Source organism: Coloeus monedula, assembly GCF_965178545.1.
Source record: "Coloeus monedula genome assembly, chromosome: Z".
Lineage (NCBI taxonomy): Eukaryota > Metazoa > Chordata > Aves > Passeriformes > Corvidae > Coloeus > Coloeus monedula.
The window spans coordinates 38,648,688-38,671,010 of record NC_138822.1 but is presented as its reverse complement, the minus strand read 5'-3'; the positions used below and the strand labels follow the sequence as shown (position 1 = coordinate 38,671,010).

General features: G+C 37.7%; 1 protein-coding gene across 7 annotated transcripts in view; it reads left to right on the top strand.

Annotated features, from left to right (window-relative positions):
- The window catches only part of NFIB (nuclear factor I B), a 169,330-nt gene that overhangs the window by 81,375 nt on the left and 65,632 nt on the right, over nt 1–22,323 (top strand). For all 7 annotated transcript variants that reach the window (XR_014227284.1, XM_082301856.1, XM_082301855.1 and 4 more), the window contains exon 3: nt 15,667–15,720. Coding sequence is in view for 6 of the 7 variants with exons in the window: in XM_082301856.1 (XP_082157982.1) it covers nt 15,667–15,720 (54 nt within the window). In the remaining variant the exon portion in view is untranslated. The remainder of the gene's footprint in view (nt 1–15,666; nt 15,721–22,323) is intronic.

The window sequence follows — 22,323 nt, the reverse complement described above, 5'->3', positions numbered from 1 at the left end:
GATGTAAGGATAATTCTGTCTCTGAAATCTCGAGCTATAAACATTAGCTCTGAGGAAGGGCATATAGTTTATGCATGGGATCCCACACAGTTGTTTACTGCAGGAATCCAGAATAACTTCTTGTCCTGCATGATCACAAGACATTTTCTTACATTCCTATTGAAGGAAGTGTTCATTACTTTAAATTTATAGTCTTCTTACTTTTTATCAATCAATCAATCAATCAATCAGTTTTGCTCATAAATTGGAGTTACCTGTTTTTCTTACCTGCTGTCTGCTTTATAAGGAATACAGCATTGTTGCTGTGATTAGAGTGTAAGTACAGTATAGAACACAGTGCTTTTGAGAGTAGTATGAAACTTTTTAATAGGTTTTGCCCTTTTCATGGACTAAAAAAATTCAGTTTGGTGGAGAAGGACCATGATGAGTGGGATCCTTATTATCTCCTTTATTAGGTCATGGGAGTCTGTGAGACTGATGGTCATGGCCCAAAGGCAGAATCAGCATTTTAAAAAATTATGCTTTGTAATTCATTGGTGTTAAAATAACATGTGTTGTCAAGATAGTAAAAGCCTGGCCACAGGAATGAAAGATCTGAAAGGCAGTGAGAAATGCATTCCATACCTGAAAAAAGATTGTTTATCAGTCATCTTTGACAACAGTACTTTAATGGATTATTGGTAAATAAAGAACTGTATAAAATGCAATCCCCCCCTATCACCTCCCTTCCCAAGGCTTTACTGAACCATGGATGTTATCTGGGGACAAAATAGCCCTTGTATTTTTTTCTCTATGAATAAGCCTCCTAAACAGCTGGGGTTGGCCCGAGGTGATTTTGCTCCGCTCTGGGAGAGCAGAGTCTCTGTACAGCTGCTGAGGGCCTCCTATGTGAAAGACAATCTCCAGGTCTAGCAGGGAGCCAGACCTTCCTGGGTAGCAGAGAAATATGTGCCATACTCTGCCATGTCCCCTTTGAAATTTGTGGTACACTGTAAGAGCAGGAGACCTTGACTAACTAACAGAGGAAACATCTATAGTGTTCCTCCCTCTGCACATGTTGGCAATGTACCCACCTCTTCCTTTGTGGCACTGAGCACCACTGCTGTGCTGCCCTAGGTAGCAGCAGCCTGCAGCAATCTGCAGAGCACAGGGCTGGAAGTGACCTACCCAATTCTGCACCCAGGGTGGGAGCTGTAGACACAGAAAAGCCTAAAATAACCTCCCTTTGTTCTGCTATCTGGGAGGATGCAAAAACAAAGCCAATTTCTCATCCTAGGTTTGAAGCTGAATGTTTGCATAATGTTTGGGCAAATGCTGGAAGTGAAGCAGTACTGCTCAGCCAATGTGGCAAGAATTAAAAAACTGTTTTCAAAGTGGTAAATGCAGTTTGTCACAATGCATCCTGGGGGTGCTTGAAATCTCGGATCCTCAGGAGTGGGAGTTGGGGGCAAAAAATGAATGTGTGTGGAGGGAATTCCATGCTCTAGCAATGTCTTAGTGGATTCTTTAGAAAGATGCTGAAAGCTCATGCTCATACAGTGGCAGCAAGATTTTAACCTGCCATAGATGACAGTAAAAATGCTGCGTCAGTTCCTTAGAAAACACGCAAACAAGGGTAAACGAAGTATTCCCCTGTAGAGCAGAAGACAGTTTAAATAGATTAGGCTCTGGCATAGCACTTAAGTTTATCAAGCATTTACTGTTTGGGATGTACAATACAGCCGTATGTGACTTGCCAACTATCTGGGCTTCCCCCACTGTTTCTGGTTTGGCAACAACATGGTTTTTCACCCTGTTGCAATGCTGACTGCCAAGGAGACATGGCCAGCTTTCTGCTTCCTGTCTTCCTCTTTGTTCTGGCTTGGCCTGCGTTCTGCCTGCCAAGTCACAGATGCCAAAAGCTTATACAGAAAGGTCAAACAACTAAGGCTTGAAATCACCTATGCCAACATTTGTATTTCCCTTCTATTCTTCTGTATTCAGCTAACTGGAAAGTGCACACACATAGCTGAGACAGGCAGACAGAGAAATTTTTGCAAAAGAGTGTATCGATAATAGCTCTACAAACGGCTCATGGAGGCAGGGAGCAGTCAACATTTCTTAAAATTCCCCTTATGGACTTCCAAATGCTAAAGATATATAATAACCTTTTGGTTTTCTGAATTTATTTCTCTCACCTCCCTCACCCAGCTTGGTTTTGCTTACTCTAGCTATTTTACTATATTTAGGAATCAAGTTACTTTGGAATTTAGTACTACAGATCTTTGCACTTGGATCTGCAGCTACATTGACATCTGTGACCCTGTTGTAACCACTAAGAAAATTAAGCTTTCTTTAATATTTATAATTGGAAAATTCTAATAATAAGTATATAGCTGTCTAGAACCTAAACTTCACCAACATAAATCTGTAAACTCCTGAACTATATGGTTTTATATATTTTCTTCAGAAAAAAATTTATTTTCCTGATTGTGGTTCAGCATCTTCTTACCTCGTGAAACTGAAGCAGAAAAACATACCTACCACTGCTATTTCTATAATGTTTCTTATCATGATAATAATTTTCGTTTATTGCTTTAATCTCCAAGTTTTAAACTAAACACTAAGACTGATAATAATAACCTTAAATGCTGAATGACTGTTGGCCATGAGTTTTAAAATTGCAGAGTTGTAGGGTAAGCCTTCTGTTCAGATGATTCATCAAAGCTCAGGTTGCAAAGCACAGCTTACTATTTCAGCCAGTCTTCAAAAGAAACTACTCACTTTACTCCTCATGCTCTCAGCCTCTCCCCTACCCTGCACACCCTTAAAGAGAAGGTGTTTCTTTAAAGTGATAGTGAGAAGCAAAATAAAACAAAACACAGGGATGCCTTCAGCAACAGGCCTTTCATCATAAGCAGCATTTGATTGTCTCTTACTTAGATGAGCAAGAAAACTGTACAGCTCTTAGTGCTTTTACTTTGTTTAACTAAAAATGTTTTCCTGGACACTGCAAAAAATTGCAGGGTTGAAGAATATTCCTAGGCATAGAGTGGTGGCACAAGGAAGGTAGAGAGAGAATGAAAAGAGAAGATAAGGAAAAGAATGTGTTGCTGGTTGTTTTGTTCATTCATACAGGTGGTTGCAAGTTATCTTAGAGTAAATCTTTAACAATTTAACCATACAGTAAATCTTTAACAATACAGTATGCCTAAAGTTAATTGTAGACCTAGATCTTGGGTGAAGGGGGCTGCCAACATCTTTAGTGGGATAAGTGTGCCCTTTTCAGAGTCAAATATTGGTTGTGGACAGCCACACATGTAGAAATATATGTCTATATTCTGTCGCTCCCCCCAGCTAAATGCATGGAAAGACATGGTCCAGAGAATTCACCTTGTTCTGCCCTATAATCAGGGGCATAATTTTTTTTCATGCTTTATAACTTAATAACTGTTATTATTTGACATGTGAATATTTTTATATGTGTTTAGTCTTTTTTTTTTAACGCTGAAACATACTGATTACATTTTTTTCCATCTGCTGCTTATTAAAATAGACTTATGCTAATACATTTGGGAAGGCAGCTATCATTTTGGTGTTGACATATGCCTTTGCTGAGAGATCCTCATGCAATTGCCTGTATTCTACATGAACTTAATGCTAGGTTGTGGTGTGTTGTTTGAAATAGTATAGGTGGGAAACATGCGAAGATACCCGCACTTGCTGTGACTGAGCCAAGTGGTATATGAAAAACACTGTAGGTTTGCAAGCTTAACAGTCTTCCTAGATTGATGTTTTCTGGGTTGTCTCTTATATACAGTCACATACTGTCTAACAAACTGTGGTAACCTCTAGACTAAACTTGGTTTAAAACTTTAGTTTTATTCTCATTGTCATGGCAATCTGTCTTCATGTGCTGTTTCCATCTCCTGAACACTTACATCATGCTGTTATCAATTGCTATGCGTATGGAAGTGATTTCATTGTTCATTTGATTAAAATAGAAGAAAGGGTCCATACAATATGGCTAGTGTTTCCTGGGGGGACGCAGGGCTTCAGACTTAGAGCAGACAAACTGACTTGATATGGAACGTGTTTTAATGTTGTTACACAGATTTAATTTTAGCAGTTGTGTATGTAGTAAGACTAATGCCAGAATCACTTTAGAAAAATTGGCCAAACAATGTGCTGCTGGTCTATGCTTAGTTTCTGGAGGTTGTTTTGCTGCTGGTGGAGTGCTTCTCTTATCAACCCTGATGCTGCCTTGCTCTACTGCAGGCAGGTCACACACCACTGTTCTCCTTCCACATGTGGAAGTGAATGTGGGCCATCGAACAAAAGAGCATCAAATGAAAAGTGTTTACTTCTGTGTGGCAAGTTCAGACCTTTGAGAGGGGGGACAAGTTTGGGAGGACTCCTAACCAGCAGACTTAACTGTGCTGAGTCCTGGGATCAGTGCTGTTTTGTTTTGTTTTGTTTTTCTTTGGTTTTTTTTCACTGTGTGACTTAGTTGTGGGCCCTCTTCAATGTTTGCCTGTCAGTCACACCCACTGGGCGGAGAAACACAGCCCTAGGCCAAGGTGAATTTCATGAGAGAATTGTATTTTCTCATGTTCTTGCCGTTACTGATATCATACCACTGTTCTGAAAAGGCTCCATTGTTGTTCAGGTTTCACTTTTAAGTTGGCATTAAAGGAATACAGTTGTTATTCAGAGGTACAACACCTCCTGGAAAACTGCTTGAAAGCATTTTGGGGCTTTGGAGATTTGCTTGATATAACTGTTCATAAGTATAAAATTTAATGTCAAACTAGCCAACTGGTCTCATCTGCATAGCAATGCAAATTCTAGCAACTGCATGGAAACTTGAACTGCTCAAAATCAGGCTGATGTGAATGAAGTCTAGTGTTGGCATTGCACACTTTTCTGAATTCGCTTTAAGTTGCTGAGGCAGCACAGATAGATTGATTTTATACTGCTCTGGAGTGTTTGCAACAACCACATAGAAAGAAGGCTGGGCCAAAAGGGAGCTGTAATAAGGTTTTCTTTTCAGAATCACACAAGATGTGTTGTGTATTTGTGTAGAGCAGAAGGGAGGAAGGTAAAGCAAAGTTTGAATTTGCAGGTTTGCATTAGAGTATTGTCACATGCTTGAAATCAGTCATAAAAATGTCTGCCATAATTTCAGTGCATACAACTCAACTATTATGCAGTTCACTGTGTCTCATCTAACTCCTTCCGGTCATGTGTTTTTAACGAATTTGTTCAGAAAAACAGGCTTGTCAAGGGCCTTGAATACACATAAGGCATTAAACTGAATCTTGAACCTGTTATGTGGATGCACAATAGGGGAAATGATTTGTATTGTTCACAGAAGAAGGGCAGTGCAAGTATGAAGTTGCTATTTTTTGCTCTGAAGTTTTTTGAAAAATCTGAAATATTTCTGTAATGAATACTATTGTAAGGTGCTGTTGCTCACATTTATTCTTGTTCTTTCAATAATGCACAAGAGAGTTAACCCGTCAGACTTTCCCCTTCTCAAAGCCCAAAACACTGGCTATAAGATAACCCTGAACCTATATGAATTTATAATTTCTGCACACATGCACACATATGCATAGATACATGGATATAAAGGGTTATTAAAATGAAAGGAGCTGTTTGGATTGAATTTTGCCATATATATTTAGCTAGCAGAAAGTTATGTTTTAAGTATTAAGGGGCCTTTAATAAAAATCTAAATCTGCAATTACAGTAGGCGTACTGAATATCTAAGGTTACACTGGCTTCATGTCTTGGAGCTGTTGGGTGGTACAACTCCTTTTGCTTTATACACAGACTGAAACTTGAGTTTCTGATACATTTTTAGTGAACTTGTACAAGGTTTTTTAACTCCAAAGACTTTTTTTTTATAGCTGCAGAACAAATCAGTCTTGATAGCTTTCTCAAGGTCCTGCTGTGATGTAGTAATGGTAAGAAAATAAGCCTTAGAAACAGTGGATGGTTAAATAGTATTCAAGGCACTGGAAAATTACCAGGTGCAGTAAGAATTTTGAGTCAGGGTTTTTGTTCTCCCTCATTCTGCCTTGCCTCCCCCTCCTTAATTAGCACTCAATTTTTACTCATTTAAAAAAAAAAAAAAAAAAAAAGTAGTAAGCAATAAAAATGAAAGCCTTGGAATTTGAACCCATACATCTGGTTTTTTAGATAAAAAGTAGTATCCTTTTTTCAAGTATATAATACCCTTATGTACTGCAAGAACATGTGCCAACTTTTGTAAATAAAACAAACTGGAAAGAGCAAAAGCAGCCTTTGCTGTACACTGAATGAGCAAGCATTTTTTAAAATGTTGCAAACCTGCAGCTGGTGTTGTACCTATCAGGTACAATAGTCCCTGTCAGGGAACTTCACCTACATAGATGATTAGAAAGTTAGGGAAATTAGAAATTGGGAACTTAAAGAAGTGAGCGATACACTAATGTGAAATATACAGTGAAAATTACAGAACTTCAAAACAGATGCTGCCATGTGATATTAACCACAAAATGACAGAGTTATTTTGGGAAGGCACAAATGAATACGATCATATAGGATTTAATACTTTTTTAGTAGCTTTTGACCAATATGACTGCAACAGCAGTACTGTTGCTAGTAGGGAGATGAGGAGCCTGTGGGAAAAGTGTTCTTTAAAATTCCTTTGTTTTAAACTTGAAAGTCACGGTTTAAACCAAGATAACTTTTTTTTTTTCCTTTTTAAGTTATATGCTTCAAAAATAATTCCTTGCATTTATTTGCAGAACACCCCAACTCAAAACTGAGTTGGTCATATATTTGTATGTGTTAGTCAGTTCTACATTTTAAATTCTTCTGGGGCACATCATATGACTAGGTACTTCTAATTTTTATCTACTGTAAAAAGTCAAATTAGACAGAAAGTTAATTCATAGATCATAATATTTTTATCACTTTTGCTTCAGTACTTTCTCATTATTTGTTAGGAACTTGTGTATAAACATGGTGCCTGTGAGCACACATGCAATTACTATCAAGTTATGAACCACTGGCATAAAAAGGTAGGGTGATTTTTCTCAGCCAGTTCTTGTATATTACCTACTTAGTGCCCATTGATAGATTTAATCTTTCTTTTGTCATGGCTAGTTTTTTTTAATTGTGTGTGTGTTTGTGAATATGGGTAGGAAAAGTGGTGCATATTTTGTCTATTAACTTTTAGATTACAGCAGATGAAATTAAATCCACCTTATAAAGAACACATGTATATACTTCCATTTGAGACATTGTTTTCGAAAAGATCTCTGATAAAAAAATGTGTTACTTGAGGATCCACAGAACCATGGCATTCCTTATGCCCCATGTCTCTTAGAAGTAAGTTAAGTAGCATACGATTGTAAATTTCTGAACTGCTCAGGAATCTGTCTTTTATTACTCTATGATTTAGTGGAGAGTGCAATGCATGTGGAAGAAAAAATGCAGATCTCTCCTACAGTATTTGTTGAAATATGCTATTTTTTTGTACTTTTAAACTATAATTTACCATAAAGTGCCTCATCCAAAATTCACTGGAGCAACTTTCCATTGATTTTAACAACCTTTGTCATGTTAAAAAACCTGATTTTTTTCTTCATCCTGTCATTATCCCTGGCGTAAGAATGTTGTCTTATGTAGTGGAAATGTGAATTTTATCTCCCTGAACTCTTTTTGCTTTACTGCTCTACAGTTCAACAGAAAATGAAATCCTGATTGCATGGGACTCAGTGGTAAAATCTGCATTTACTTCTCTGAAACCAGAATCAGTGCAGCAGGTCCAGGTTGGATGTCGGGAAGAATTTCTTCACAGAAAGGGTGATTAGAAATTGGAATGGGCTGCTCAGGGAAGTGATGGAGTCACTGTCCCTGGAGATGTTTAAGAAAAGACTGGATCTGTATCTTACTGCCATGGTCTGATTGACAGGGTGCTGTTCTGTCATAGGCTGGACTCAATGACCTCAGAGGTCTTTTCCAACCTAATTGATTCTGTGATTCTGTGAAGATCTCAGCAATATACATTGTATAAATATCAGGGTCAACTCTGTCTTACAGAACAGAACAAAATGGACAGTTTATTATTTGGCTGAAGGTATATTCAAGGAAATTCCTATTATTTGCTTGCAGATATTAACTTTTAAATTAATATAGTCATCATATAATTTCTTCCTTCTCTAAACATCACAATAAGTCTTCCACTGTGTTCTGCATTTTGCTTTTGATTTTCTGAAGTATCAGTAATAAAAGCCCTTTATGAAACATACCTTAACAAAAAAGGTCTTCTTGGTTTCCAAAAACTACTTCTGAATATTTCTAACTATAGCTAGTATCCTCCAGATGGAGAAAATTAAATATTCGTATCTCATCTTTTCCTACTGAATCCAACAAGTTTTGGAAAGAAATGTCATTCTTTCACATTCATCCACATGTGGCTTGATACCTATGTAAATCTCTTCTTAATGTACATGTCAAAAAAGAGCTCAACTAATATTATGAGGTATGGGAAATATTTGTTTCAGGCCATGAAAAAATGTAACTCTTTTCTTAACTTAAAAATACGTGTGTGTGTGTGCGTGTGTGTGTGTGCATACATAGATATGTACATATTTCATGCACAACTTATAACACAACCGGGGAAATTTTTTCCGTCTTCAGTATGAGCAACATATGGTCTTTATAAATTGTATAAGGAATATTTTGAATAAATAAGTGTTGTGACTTATTTCACATAAACAAATAAAGGAATTTAGATTAAAAAGATAAATCTATGCATGGGATATAAAGCTGAAAATCTTACTATGCTTACTGCTATTTTCGTTTGCTAAGTGCTCCTAGGTCCTTGAATTTCTTTCAACTATATAAAAACTGGATTTACTCCCAGAGCTCCACTTCTTAACTAGGGCAGTTTAAAAACTAAACAAGGACTGAGTCAGTTAATTAATTTAAATGAGATTACAAATCAGAAACACATTACGTAATGTTGATTTAATTACCATTTTTTATTTACCTAATTAAAATACTCTGAAGGAAAGTTAACAGTCTTGACAATGCCCGGTTGGGTGACTTGGCAGAGGCAGATCTGCTGATAAAAGGGGAGGTGAAGCAGGGAGCCTGCCATGACCTGTTGTGCTCTGACGCCCCAGCCCGTCACATGGCACCTTGCTGTCAGCCCACGTGGCACTGGCATTGCCCCGACAAGCCCAGGCATGGGGATGCTCCTCCAGTGGCCAAGACATGGGATTTCAGCCAGCCCTGCTGGCCACAGGCGACCTTGTCTGTGGTGGAAGGGCGTGGGGGCATGTGGGGAGATGGGTCAGCTGATGGCTTAGTAGCTCTTGCTGTGTCCCCACTCCAAAGCAGTTTTAAACTGAAATGAAAACAGACCCCAGCTTCTCCTGACTGGCCTGACCAGCTCCCAGCGGAAAGCACCTCCATGGCCTGAGCCCTGAAATCTTTGTGAAGTGACATGCCTGCTTGGGCTAAAGCCTAGGTGCCACCTTAGCTTTTTGGGCAAGCAGTCAGCTCTGTTCTTTGCTGCCTTTTTCAGTTAGGTGATGGTTAGATGGCAGCAAACTTTTGAGGTAAAGATTCTTAGTCACTGTTACAGCTCCTGGTGCAGTACATGGGTGCTGATGAAGCCTGCCTGAGTGTGTTCACCACATCCAGCCTTCAGGGAAGCTTCTGCTGTTGCACTGGTCTCCTGAGAGGTCCCTACCATGTCTCCTGGGTCACTTCTCTATGCTGTTCGTTTACCACCAGTTGTATGAACAAGAAGCACAGTAAAAACGTATAGGACTAGCCCTTCATGTAGTTACACAGTGCAATAGCAGAGCTGTCTTGTGAACACAGAGGAAGTTCTTGCAGAATAAGGGTAGCAGAACGGTGTTATTAAAAGAAGTCACTGATTCAGTGCTGTGGATGTTTTTGGTCTGGGTGTCATGAGCACATATTGCTAACAAGTATATAATGTTGGGAAAAGATACAAGGGGAAACATGTCTTTCTCACAGTGAAACCCTATTTGTTTTTTAAGGTGCTGCTTCCTCCTTGTGTGAACTGTGCTTCATACCATATATCTTCAGGGATATATAATCATGGAATCCTTGAGGTTGAAAAAGACCTTTAAAATCATGAAGTCCAGCTGTAAACATAACATTGCCAAGTCCACCACTAAACTATGTTCCTAACTGTCACATCTATAGGTCTGTGAAATGCCTCCACGGACGGTGGCTTCCTGACTTCCCTGGGCAGCCCATTCCAATGGCTGGCCACCCTTTTGGAGAAGAATTTTTTTCCTAATGTCAAGTCTAAACCTCCCTTGATGCAACTTGAGGCTGTTTCCTCTTGTTTTATCACTTGTTACTTGGGAGAAGAGACTGACCCCACCTGCCCAAAACATCCTGTCAGGTAGTTGTAGAGGGCAGTAGTGTCCAGCCTTCTTTTCTCCAGGCTAAACAATGCCAGCTCCCTTGGAACTCCTCACAGGACTTGTGCTCTACCAAACAAATTGGTGGTGGTGAACATTTTATCAGAGGAAATTGGACAGCCAAAATTTTATGGAGAAGTATTTGAATTAAATGTAGTGATCTATGAAAATGTGAAAAATAAATCCCCCCTCAAGTTGACATACTTATGAAAACAAGATTGACACTAACATTTCTATGTTTATAGCAGCTTTTCAGCAGATACTTAATGCAATAAACCACTTTTAGCTTGTTTATACCATAAATTAGCTGTCCTATCACAAGAGTTGGTGTGAATAATGGTCATAAAATTGTACAATAATTCTTGATTATCAGAGAAATACTACACAAAGAAAGACACTGCTTTTGCAAAATGAAATTGTTACAAGTGTTTGTGAAGTTTGTCAAACCAATCAGTTGCTTTGTCAAGGTAAAATAGTGTTGGCAGTAGAAGGTATTTACGTAGTAAAAGTAGGGTAATAATAAGTAAGGTAATGATTTAAAGTAGAGTGATGAAATCATTTATTTGTTTGTTTTATGGATTTTTGCTGCTCAGGTTATTTGCTTTGGAGGAGAGGAAGATGTCTTACTTTTCTTTGCTATGGATGTTCTGAGAGTCTTTGAGAGATCAAGAACTGATTAGGCAGGAGAGATCAAGAACTGATTAGGCAGGAGACATCCCCAGGTCTCTTTTCAGGGGTACAACCATATGCCTCAAGCTTTTGATGTCAGACGGCAAAGTAATCCTGACAGTCCAGAAGGTAGTTGCGATTCTTGTTCGTGATAGTGACTCTATCAGCTGTCAGGTCAAGTTCTGTATATGAATGTCAAAGTTTGAACAACATCAGACTGACACATGATTTGGTGATGGCTACATCTCTTATCCCTTATCCCCCATACCAAAATCACAGACTATCAAAGAGCAAGGATGTATTTACCTGTTGGTGAATGATTAAATCGGTGTCTGTCACCTGAAATCAACTGAGACTGATCAAAGGCTGTCTCCTAGCCTGTGGCAAATAGAAATGTGTTCACTGAAACCGCTGAGAAAGTTTATTTCATTAGTGTGATGCCTACTTATTTCTACTTATTTCCCTAAAACATAGCTCTAGAAAGTATTTTCAGATTTGAACAGATTCTTCTGCTACTTGTTTTCAATGCCTTTGATATTATGCTCTTACAGAGAGCCTTAAAAACAAAATTTTTTGTACAGGATGGGGCATAAGGAAGGTACAGCATCCTTACTTTTTAAAGAGAGTATCTTATCAGCTGAAAAGTGAAAGATTAGATTACTAAAGTGAGCAATACTAAAAATCCTTCAGGAAGCTGGGGAACAATAATGTGACTTGTTTGGCTTTGCTGGCGTGGGCATCCTTCCTGCTTGTCAAAGACATGGTGGTTCAAAGGGAGAGAGCATCTCATCCTTGGCTGTATGGAAAACCACCAGCTTTTTTTTTTTCTGCGCCTTATGAAGCCAAGACGTTTCCTACTGTACCACAGGCAAAATGGAAACTTATTTTCTCACTTGAAGCAGGCCTCAGCCATCAGTTTGTCTTAGCTCTGGCTGCATTGAGAGTTACCTGCACTCACAGATGCTCATTGCTATCGACCCCTAGAAATGAAAACATAGGAAAACAATTAAGTATAAAATACATCAGATTCTTGACTCAATCTTTCATACAGTTTCTTAGAAACAAGAGTAATTTGAGATAGAGTTTGGATGTCTTGGTGATAGCCATGCTAAATCAACGTAAGTTATACATAAAGTGTATCAGGGTTACATGACCTGTTAAAAGTAAAGGCTGGCTTGAACCTGTTTTGTATAAACTGTTCATCCATGGGGCAATAACTTACCAAGGGTAAATTGGATAAATCAGCACCAAGAAGAGCAGAGCAGAAGATATGCTACTGTAGCTGTGAGCTGTATATGAAAACCATTTTGTGGAAATGGTACGTGTAGGTGACCTTTTGCTCCATATCAACAACAACAACAACAGCAACCAACAACCAACAACCAAGTTCCTAATGGAACTTACAGCTGGGAGCTACCTAAATGAAAATTATGAAAATTTCAGTTTCATTGCATAAATATGATGGAATTTTATTTGTTTTTTGTTGTTTATCTTTTCATGCAGCTTCTAGTTTATGAAGTTGCTTGGCATTTGGGTTTCCTTTTCATGGTTTGGTTTCTTTTGCTTTTTGGTTGTTGGATGGTTTTTGGATTTTTTTTTTTTTTTTTTTATATGCAAAAGTTATTTGCTGGGACAATTGAATGCAAATCAGCTAGACAATGAGTTTACTTTATGTCTTTCTCAATCACTCTGGAAGAAAGGGCTCATGTTGTTAATTAGTGATCTTGTACAGATGAGGACAAAGAAAGATTTAAACTGTCTTAACATGTCTTTTTTCTTCCTTAGCTTCTGTGGCTTCCAAAAAATGCTTCTTACTCCGTCTTTTTAGCATTGCTCCAATGTATCTGTTTATTCAGTGTTCTCCTTATATGAAGTTATTCCAATAATTTAATCCTGTAATGAACATGTTTCTTTTGTACTTTGTAAAGCTATTTGCATCCAATCGAAACAGAAGAGTGCTTTATAATTACTGACACTGGTAAGAGAATTGGATCATCACAGGCGGTCTCAAGTCTTTCATCTTGAGTATCAGATGCTTCTCTGTCTTTTAAGTGCAGAGTTCCATAGGTGGATGCTCTTATACAGAATAAAATTCTTTGCTTTTTCAACTGCATTTAGTAAAGGGTTAGATAAGTTGCTTTTCATATTCATCTTTGGTAATTCTTTTATTTCTCAAAATCTCATTGAGGTCTCTGAAAACACAGACTGAGAATCAATATGTAAAAAACATGATTTTTCAGTAGTTAACAAAACCCAAAGCTAAGTCTGACTGGAAAATTATAATAAATGGCCAACTGCTTATCCCTATAATTAGAAAATTCTTTGCTAGGTTTCTAATTATAACAACAGGTGTTTAAACTGCCATTAATCTTTAAATCCTGAATCCAGAAACTAGGAGTAAAAGCAAATTGCTGTGCAAGGTCTAAAAAATTACTTCACTTCGTGCTTCTTTTTAGTGAACTTTAACAGGAGAAAACTTCAAAGGTTATTTTCTGGTAGGCCTCATTAATTCAGTTTCAAATCTCTGTGATCCTGAAGCTATGATGTTCAAGCTTTATTGGGTTTATCTACTACCAAATTGACACTTCATTTAGCCACACATCTACAGTAGTTTTACACTTGGACCATTGCTGTGTAAAATTAATCCCCTCTGATAATCTGAATTTAAATATCTGTATGTACGGTTTGCAGAATCAAAAATGTCTGTCAGAAGAACATTAAATTCACCCCTTGCAGGGGGTTGAATTTCAACACACAGAAAAAAGGACGATTCTCCACAGATTGGTCCATATGTGGAGAAATGTTATATTTCTAACATTTCTTGTAGCTGATTAAGTTTTCAACTTAACTTGATTAAATTCTTTTAAGGGAAGTGCTGTATCATATCATGCGAAGAACCAGACATACTAAATGTTAACACACTGTGCTGCACAATGGGATTCCTAAGAGTACCCAACTGCCAAAACCATGGTAAGGGCAGAATCCAACCTGTGTGCTTGCCCTTCATGTTTCCTGCCAAAGGTTGAAGAAGATAGATGAAATTTCATGGGAAATTCCCTATTCAATGTGTATTTTATTGAGTACAAGAGTGATTTAATTCAGTATTGGAAAATTTAGTTGTGTTTCTTAATACCACTGGAACTGGGTTTCACATGCGCTTTGGAATTCCAGTACTCAGGTAGCTACTCAGATGTATATGTTTTGTGACAACTGCCATTCAGATCAGCTTAGTAGAACTTGAGCTGTGAAAAGGATTTCCATCTCAGTTAATATCTTCTGTAGAGTCAAGCTTGTGTCAACTTAAAGTGCTTGAGAGACATGTGACTTTATGTCTATGAAGCTGCATAGGTGGCAACAGACTGAAGTTCTTGTAGCAGGTAGAGGGAATCTCTCATTCTAGGCTGAGGTCTACCTCAGCTATAAGAAGAAGTAATGATAATTGAAGGACAAATATTTGTTGATATATATATTTTTTCTATCTTTTTTTATTCTTTAATTTGGGCACTCAAAGAGCAATGCATTCAACAACTCTACATCCATCTGGAGTCCATTTGGTGGTAGCAGTTTCTGGGGTGCTATGATGCAATCTTTTGGTGGTCTTATGCTATTAGTAACGCCACTGCATTTAAGAAAATCAGTATTTTTTATTCAGACTCTACAACAGCTCAATTTTAGATGCCTGTATATGGGACAAATAACTGTTCTTCATTTATTTTCTTCCTCTCTGCATTTTTTATTTCTTACATCTTTGATAATTTTTTGCAGTAGAGCAGGTTTTTGTTATATTATTGATAGGGGAATACAGTGAAAAGTAGATGGTTTTAAAGACAACTGATTTTATGAATAAAGTTATAATTTATTATTTAGTGTATTAATATGAAATTACATTCTCTTCTTGATTCGTTAGGTGCATGTATTATGAAAAGAACACAATTTGAAGTCTACAGTTTTTGCGTTTTGTTAGTTTTTATGTTACATAATCTTTATTTCACAACAGCAGCTCTCACAGGCTAGGAACACAAAGACCATATTATATTTAAACAGACTGTCATATCCTCGTTGCAGTCATGAGTCTGTGGAAGCAAGTAGGCCTTTGTGCTTTAAGGAAAGGCTAAAGCAACAGGACTTATCACTGCAAGCACCACTAGTTGCCTGATCCAGTGTGTCTTTCTGGTCATTGCCTGAGAAGAAGTTACTTCTGCTTTTCTATTATGCAATATTATATTTGGGGGATGGAGGGAAAGGGAATGAAAAGGTACCCTTGTAAATGTGTTTACAACTTGAGTATTTGCCTGAATGACTCTCTTGTCCTTATTCAGTGATCTACAAGTTCCTCTTATTAGGATCATTGCATCTTTCACAATGTTTCTACATCTGCATAAAATAGGTTACATATAGTGTGTTTGTTCAATAATGCTTCACATAGAAAGTCAGGGAAGTGACCTTTAAAGAATAAAGTAAAGTATTAGTTTAATAGTTAATAGAGGGTATTTAAAGGTTGTGAGATACTTGCAAAACAAATTATTAAAATATTTCTTTCATTTCTTTATAGATTCTGGACAACCAGGAAGTCCAAGCCACAATGATCCTGCCAAGAATCCACCAGGTAAATATAAGTTCCAGAACATGTGCATCTAACATTGTTCGAGAACAAAGATACTACTGTTAATAGCTAAAGAGAGTGTAATTGGGCAGCAACCTATCTTGCACTGGTAAGTATATATAATCAGGACAAGTGGTGATACTTTAGTTCCTTTAAACTGGCAGTGCCTCAATTGCAGTTTCATCAGCACTCATTTAATCTAAGGAGCTTTTCTTTTGTTTCATGGTTTTTAGAATTTTCTAAGTGGGGCTGGTTAGAGGAGTAATAAAGCAAGATCCCAGATTATTTTTATAAAAGTCTTCAAATGCTACCAGTTTTCTTTCATCCCAGACAAAAGACAATTGACCTATGTCTAAACTCTGTGACTGAGCTAACAGACTTTTTACTTTTCATAAGTGCTTTATAAAATACAAATGTGTTAATATAAAATTATTTTTTTGGTATCAGCTCAGAGCAGTTTTCTAACATGTTAATGGGTCATGGCTAGTGACACTTGAAATTTCTTTGAGAGATGTTAGTGTAAGTGGTCCTTCAAAGGACTTTTTAAAAATGAAAATAAAAGAGAAAGTCAAACCCAGACTTTGCCATTCCAGTCTGCTTAGACAAAAGGTTCCTTGTATTTTCATGAGGTTATCCTTCTAATCAATTGGGCTGTGCTAGTAAATCTTGTAAACCTTTGCCATGTTATGAATTTTATCAGAGTAAGACAAACAGTTGTCACAGACACACTATCACTTCTTAATGAGCAAGAGTGACTCCAGCCACCACCAGCATGTTGTATCTTCTCATTTTTGCTCTCAGAAGATGTGTGTATCTAAAATAAGCTGCAACTAACTCAGTTTGACCTTCTAAATCCAAAATGAACCATATTCTGACCAGGAAGTAATTTTTTGTCGCTGAGCTCTTAACATATACATGGATATTTTCTGGACCTGTTGAAACATTAGGAAAAACAGCCTGCTTTGTGATTGTACAATTTTATAGTATGCATATGATCAAAGTATTCTCTATTTGTGAAATATGTCATGTGTGTTGTGTGTGAATACCCAAAAGGGGGAGAACCATCAAAGATCATTATACAAAAAGCCATATTCCTGTAATATAAACCCCAGATACATATACTTGAAGATAGCAGTTGTATTTTAAAGGTAAGAGGGCAGAGCAAGTCAATAAGACCATTCTAAGCTCTAATGCAAGTGATTTTTTTTTCTTCAAGGGATGATGCAGGCTTGTTACCAGTTTCAGTTGGAGACTTTGATCCTGTTTCTTTCCAAACTGTGTGGGATGTTAAGAGTGAAATTTTATTTTTCTATCAAATACATGCCATACATTATATTATGTAGAATAGTGGTTTAAAAACCCAAACCAACAAATTTACACATAAAATAAATATGAAAAGTTTCCTTACAGATAATTACAGTTTTTGAAACTTGGAGCATTTAGCTGTAGAATATTTATTTTGGTTTTAGAAAATCTCTGTGAGTGCAAGAACAGACAAATGCATTACCTTACCCCTTGTCATTTTGAAGGATCCTTGGTATCTGCTGGGTTTGGGAAGCTGATGGCAGGGTCAGCTCACCTTCAACAGGTCTTAAAATTCTGATTTTGAAGTACCATTTAGCATTTGGAATAGAAAGGTAGAAGTACATATTTTACTAGTGAGGCTCACACCCTATAGTGAGTCCAGTCTCTCCAGCCCCCAGTCTTAACTCCAGTAAGGAGTACTCTTGCTGTCAGCAAGAGAGCCTTGGAGAGGCAGCAGACAAGCTGTATAGGCTTTCTTGTGGCAGACTTGTGGGTCAAGATGTAATGTTTGACAAACTCAGCTGTCTCCAGAAAGGTGGAGGGACATAGAAAGCAGATAAATCTGTTGCTGATTTCATCATGAAACTTCCTGCTTAAAATAAGAGCATAACATTTTCTCATGATTTGGAGTCACTGCAGCCAGTATTATTCCTTTATATGCTGCCAAGTAGGGACAGAAAATAGAAGTTGTGTCTTACTTCCCTTGAAACCCTTCATTTAAGCAGAGGCAGAAAGATAATTGAATGTCATCTACTGGAAGATACAAGAGCTTCTAGCTTTGTTCAGCTTCCCTGTGTAATACTGTTTTGGACTTAAACTGCCAAGGTGAAAGTGCTGTGGTTTGTGGGACAGCAGAATACAGGACTTCTAGGGTTGTGCAGGAGAATGAGAGGGAATTGCATGGCATTCAGCTTGTCTGGGAAGAGGACTACTGTCCTATTCTTTCTTACTAAACTTCACATAGTTCTTCTTATTATTATTAGAGCCAGACAGTAACTTCTGTCAGAATGCCAGAGGATATCCACTCTGAGATTTCTTTTGAGTCCCAGGCCAGGAGCATGTGGACTGGTAGTGCCAGGAGGGTTGTTCTATCATGTTGTGTTCTAATGCCTGTATGTCAAGGAGCCAGGATGCTGGCAAGGGATTTGGATGCCACCACCTTCACAAAGATACTGCCAGGGAAGAGAATGCTGAAAACTGAGTGGTAGTTGGCAAAGCTTTTGGTGTTAAGAGTGGGTTTTTCCTAGGTTTGGCGAGACTGTTTCATTCTTTATGGTGTCTGGTAATTTGCTGTCCTCACAACAAACTGGAGAGACGGTAGCGTCACTTGCCAAACAAAAGAGCACTAAGAGCACTTATTGGAATTCTTTACAATATGTTCCTAAAAATATACGGAATATTTTGATGGCCCAATGCAGTATTAAGATGGTGTAGCTTGTGGTGAAAGTGGTACGTACCTTTTGTAGCTAAATCCAGGGGTATCCTCCTCTAAGTTTTATTTTTCAATGACCTTGAATTATACTTTTATAATACATATTTGAAAATATATATTTATATTAACATATATTTTTATATTTTTCAAGCTTGAATCTTGCTTTTCAGAGAGCTGGGTTGTAAATGTTTCTTCTCTGCAGGGACTATTAAGTAAGTTCCAGACAGATAAATGAGCTGAATTGGAGTGAGAGAAGAGAAAAATCAGAACACTACTATTGTCTGCATCAGCCATTAAGTTTCTGGTTATCTAAAAGTTTGTGCTGTGCTAGCACAGTCCTAACTAGTAAAAGTTTACATGCTTTAAAAGAGACAATGGACATGATAATGGCTCCAGTGAGGGTGTCTGAACAGATAGAGGCACACCTGATTAATAAGTTTGAAAATACTCGTATTTTTGCACACTAAAAACAAACACCAGTAAGCCACAAAAACCAAATGCAACCCAAGTACTTTAGGCCTTTCTTGTTTCTTACTTTGTGCTCAGAATGCTCTGAGCTACTACTGAAGCAATCTGTTAAAGATAACCTAGTGCAGCAGTTCCAGTGTAATGCTGCATTATTATTTGCTCCCTGCAAGTCCCGTGGGTCTTTTATATAGCTTAAGAAAATCTGAAAAATGAGCCTTCACAAGTGTATCTTGAAATAGCTGCAGTGCTGTGGCAGGATAGGTACTGAAGACAGAAGATGTCATCTTTCAATAAGTTCATCTGTTAGGCATAAGAAAATTATGAGGGCGAGTAAAAAAGAGAAAAGTGTCTAGAACTGTAAGTAAGCTAATGACATTGACACCAACCATAACAATATGATCTTCAGAGATACAGTTCTTACTAGCCACTTCTTCTAGGTAAGGATTTTCTGGGTTTTGCTTTGCTTTGTTATTCTTTCCCTTTCTGCCTGCTGGCCACAACTGCTGGATGTTATTAAGGCTACCTGCTATTTGCCATTGGTCTGAGGTTGCTGCTTGGCAGGTTTGATTTACTTACAAGCTGGCATTAACACATGTGTGTCCAGTTTTGCTGTGTTGCTCAAATCTTTGAACACAGCCTTTTAAAGCTACTAAAATAGGGGTAAGAAACAGCAATATTGATAGAGTTAAACACTGTCTGGATGGGACAGTAAGCAGACTCAATTTGCCGTAAAGCTTGCAACCAGTCTCTTTTTGTATGGGTGCCTTCTAGATTTGGAGCCATTTTTGTCCAACACTGGGCAATACAAAAGACAGCTTTTCAGAAAGTGCAAAGGAAACCTAGCTGTCCTGACACAGACAGGTACAAGCCTTTTTGGTGAGGGAAGACGAGTGTGTTCAGATTTTTCCTTTTGTCCAAGCAGTTGGGTTCAGAGGTTACTAGAGCTATTTCCTAGCAAACAGCAAGATTTTTTTTTTTTTTTGGCAAGGTGCTAGATTTTTTGATTGATTGGGGTTTTGTTTTGTTTTGTTTTGTGATAGAATTTATTCCATTTTAGCTGGTTAAATAAATATTTTCATATAAATTTTTCTGACTCTATAAATCAGTCAGAATGCAGAGAACTCAAGTTTGAGCCTGTGTGATGATGAATATTAAATTTTTTATATGGGGTAACAGTTTTAGATGAAGAGATGGACAAACTGTCCCTGCCTCTTTGCCTTTCATTACTCCCCATTGGTTCCTTTCTTTCCTCCATGATATGCCATGATATGTTTTCAGGGAATTTCCCTAGAGATAAAATCCTTAATCTGAATGAGACATAGGTAGTTGAATCCCCAGCCTCACTGCTCTGGAATGGTTTTTCTTCTATTTTCCCCAGAAATTTTATCCTAGGAACCACTTCCAAAGCAGACCTGAGTGAAATCACCAACTCTGAAGTTCATATTGTTTTGTTTTTTTTAATTAAAGAAGGTGTTGGCAAAAAGCTTGCAATGAGCCTCACCTATCTCTCAATATGCAAATATATCTTGCAGCTGTAGAGCCCCAAAGGCTTTCCTTGCACTTTCATATGGGCTAGCAGCCATAGGGAGAACATTTTTTGGGATCAAGCCCTAAGAAATGTCAAATAAATTTGCCTATATATGTCTTTTTCAGATAGGAGTATTTTCAGTTTTAATTTTTAGTGTGTGTAGTTTCAGAAATAACTTCTGAAGAGGAACATGGTATCAACCTTTGCACACTTTTGGAAATGCAATAAACAAATGCCTTTAGGTTTTGAATGTCTCAGACTACAGATGGGTTCATTATTTTACTCTATTGCAATCTACCCTCTTGTGGATGGAGAATTAGCCCCAAAATTAATAGGAATAGAAAAGATATTCCCAGGCCTCGTCACTGTCAGCAGCTTTCCTTGTGGGAGCAATGGTGCCGTGGTAGCAGTTTAGGGAATTCAAACAGAATTGTATTTAAATAAACACATATTCCCCTCTTTTTCAGCATGAAAGTGGATATCCTGAGATGCTTGTTGTTTCTCGTATGCTTGCAGCCGTGCCATCTCAGATAGTGATCTTCAAACAAAACAGGGTTGGGTTTGGTCAGGGCTTGATTTTCTGTGAAATTCTCCATTTCCCAAATGCTCTATGAATTGGTAATGTCAGTGATTGAGAGAAGATACTTTTCTTTATCAGCTTCCCAGCACTGAGCTGGAGTGGGGTGAGGCATTCTGGGGTCAGTGCCCAGCTGTACTGTCTCGGCAGTCATAGATCTGCACAGGTTGTACAGTCCCTTCTTCCAAAAGTAAGAGTTTTTGGCCTTTCAGGATGGTTTGGAATTTGGTGTGGGTAGTTAATACCGTCTACTGGTTTAAGATTACTTTTACATTCTTGTTTGCATTGGCTGTCCTTCTTTATGAACCTGCTGTGTGAATAAATGATGCTGTGATCTATTCTCATGCTGATTCAGATGCCATTGTCCAATGGTGGATGTGATGGTTTTTACTTCAAAGCATGTACAGAGAAAAAATTTACTAAAAATTCTTATGTTATGTTAGAACTCCAGAAACCTTCTTTGGCATCAGAAAATTCCCTTTTGGCACCTGCTAGTCCTATAGCTGTTAGAAAGTGGTTCCCCCAACGTTTTCTGGAATCTCAGCTGTAGTTTTGGTATAACCTGAGACCCTCTGGAACACAAAGCAACAGGCATTTGTGTTACTTACCCTTTCTGTTTATTTCTAGGTTTCAGGGCAACTTACTTGAATTCTAGTAATGGATTTCAGAGTCCATTAAAGCTGGTTTTTACTTCAAATTACTGCTACACAGAAGACTGTTGTGGTTCTGGCTATAATTTTGAGAGTATCAAAAATCTCATTTGTTTCTGAAAGTGTCACATTTGGCTTTCTAGTTCCTCATCATGCTAAAAGGTTCTATGAAGTCAGGGGATCTTTTTACAAGTTTGTTTCTTGTCCCAGTTACAACATTATTGCAACTTTCAGGATAAAAGAACCCCAAAAAAGCTGTGGGTATGCCACATGACTGGGGAATGTTGTGTGATAACCAAAATAGCCTCAATCTCTGAACAGTCCTTAGTTCAACTGTTTCAAATGATATAAACACTGAAATTTTCTTTGTCACTTCTTGGCAAATATTATCCACCCATAACTGCCATTAAGATATTCTATTTTGGTAGTAACCTGCTTCTGGTACTATTTTTTGGATACTGGTTTCAAAACGCATGCAGTAAGAAAACAAACTGCATGTCTGCTGACTGTATTTTGACTTATGAACAGTGTGAGACTAATTTTTCTCTACAACTTCTGACTGTAAATAGTAGCTGTACAAAGCTGTAGCCAGCAGCATCCCGAACATTACTCTGCATAACTTAAAGTTTATGTAGAACTGTGTGCT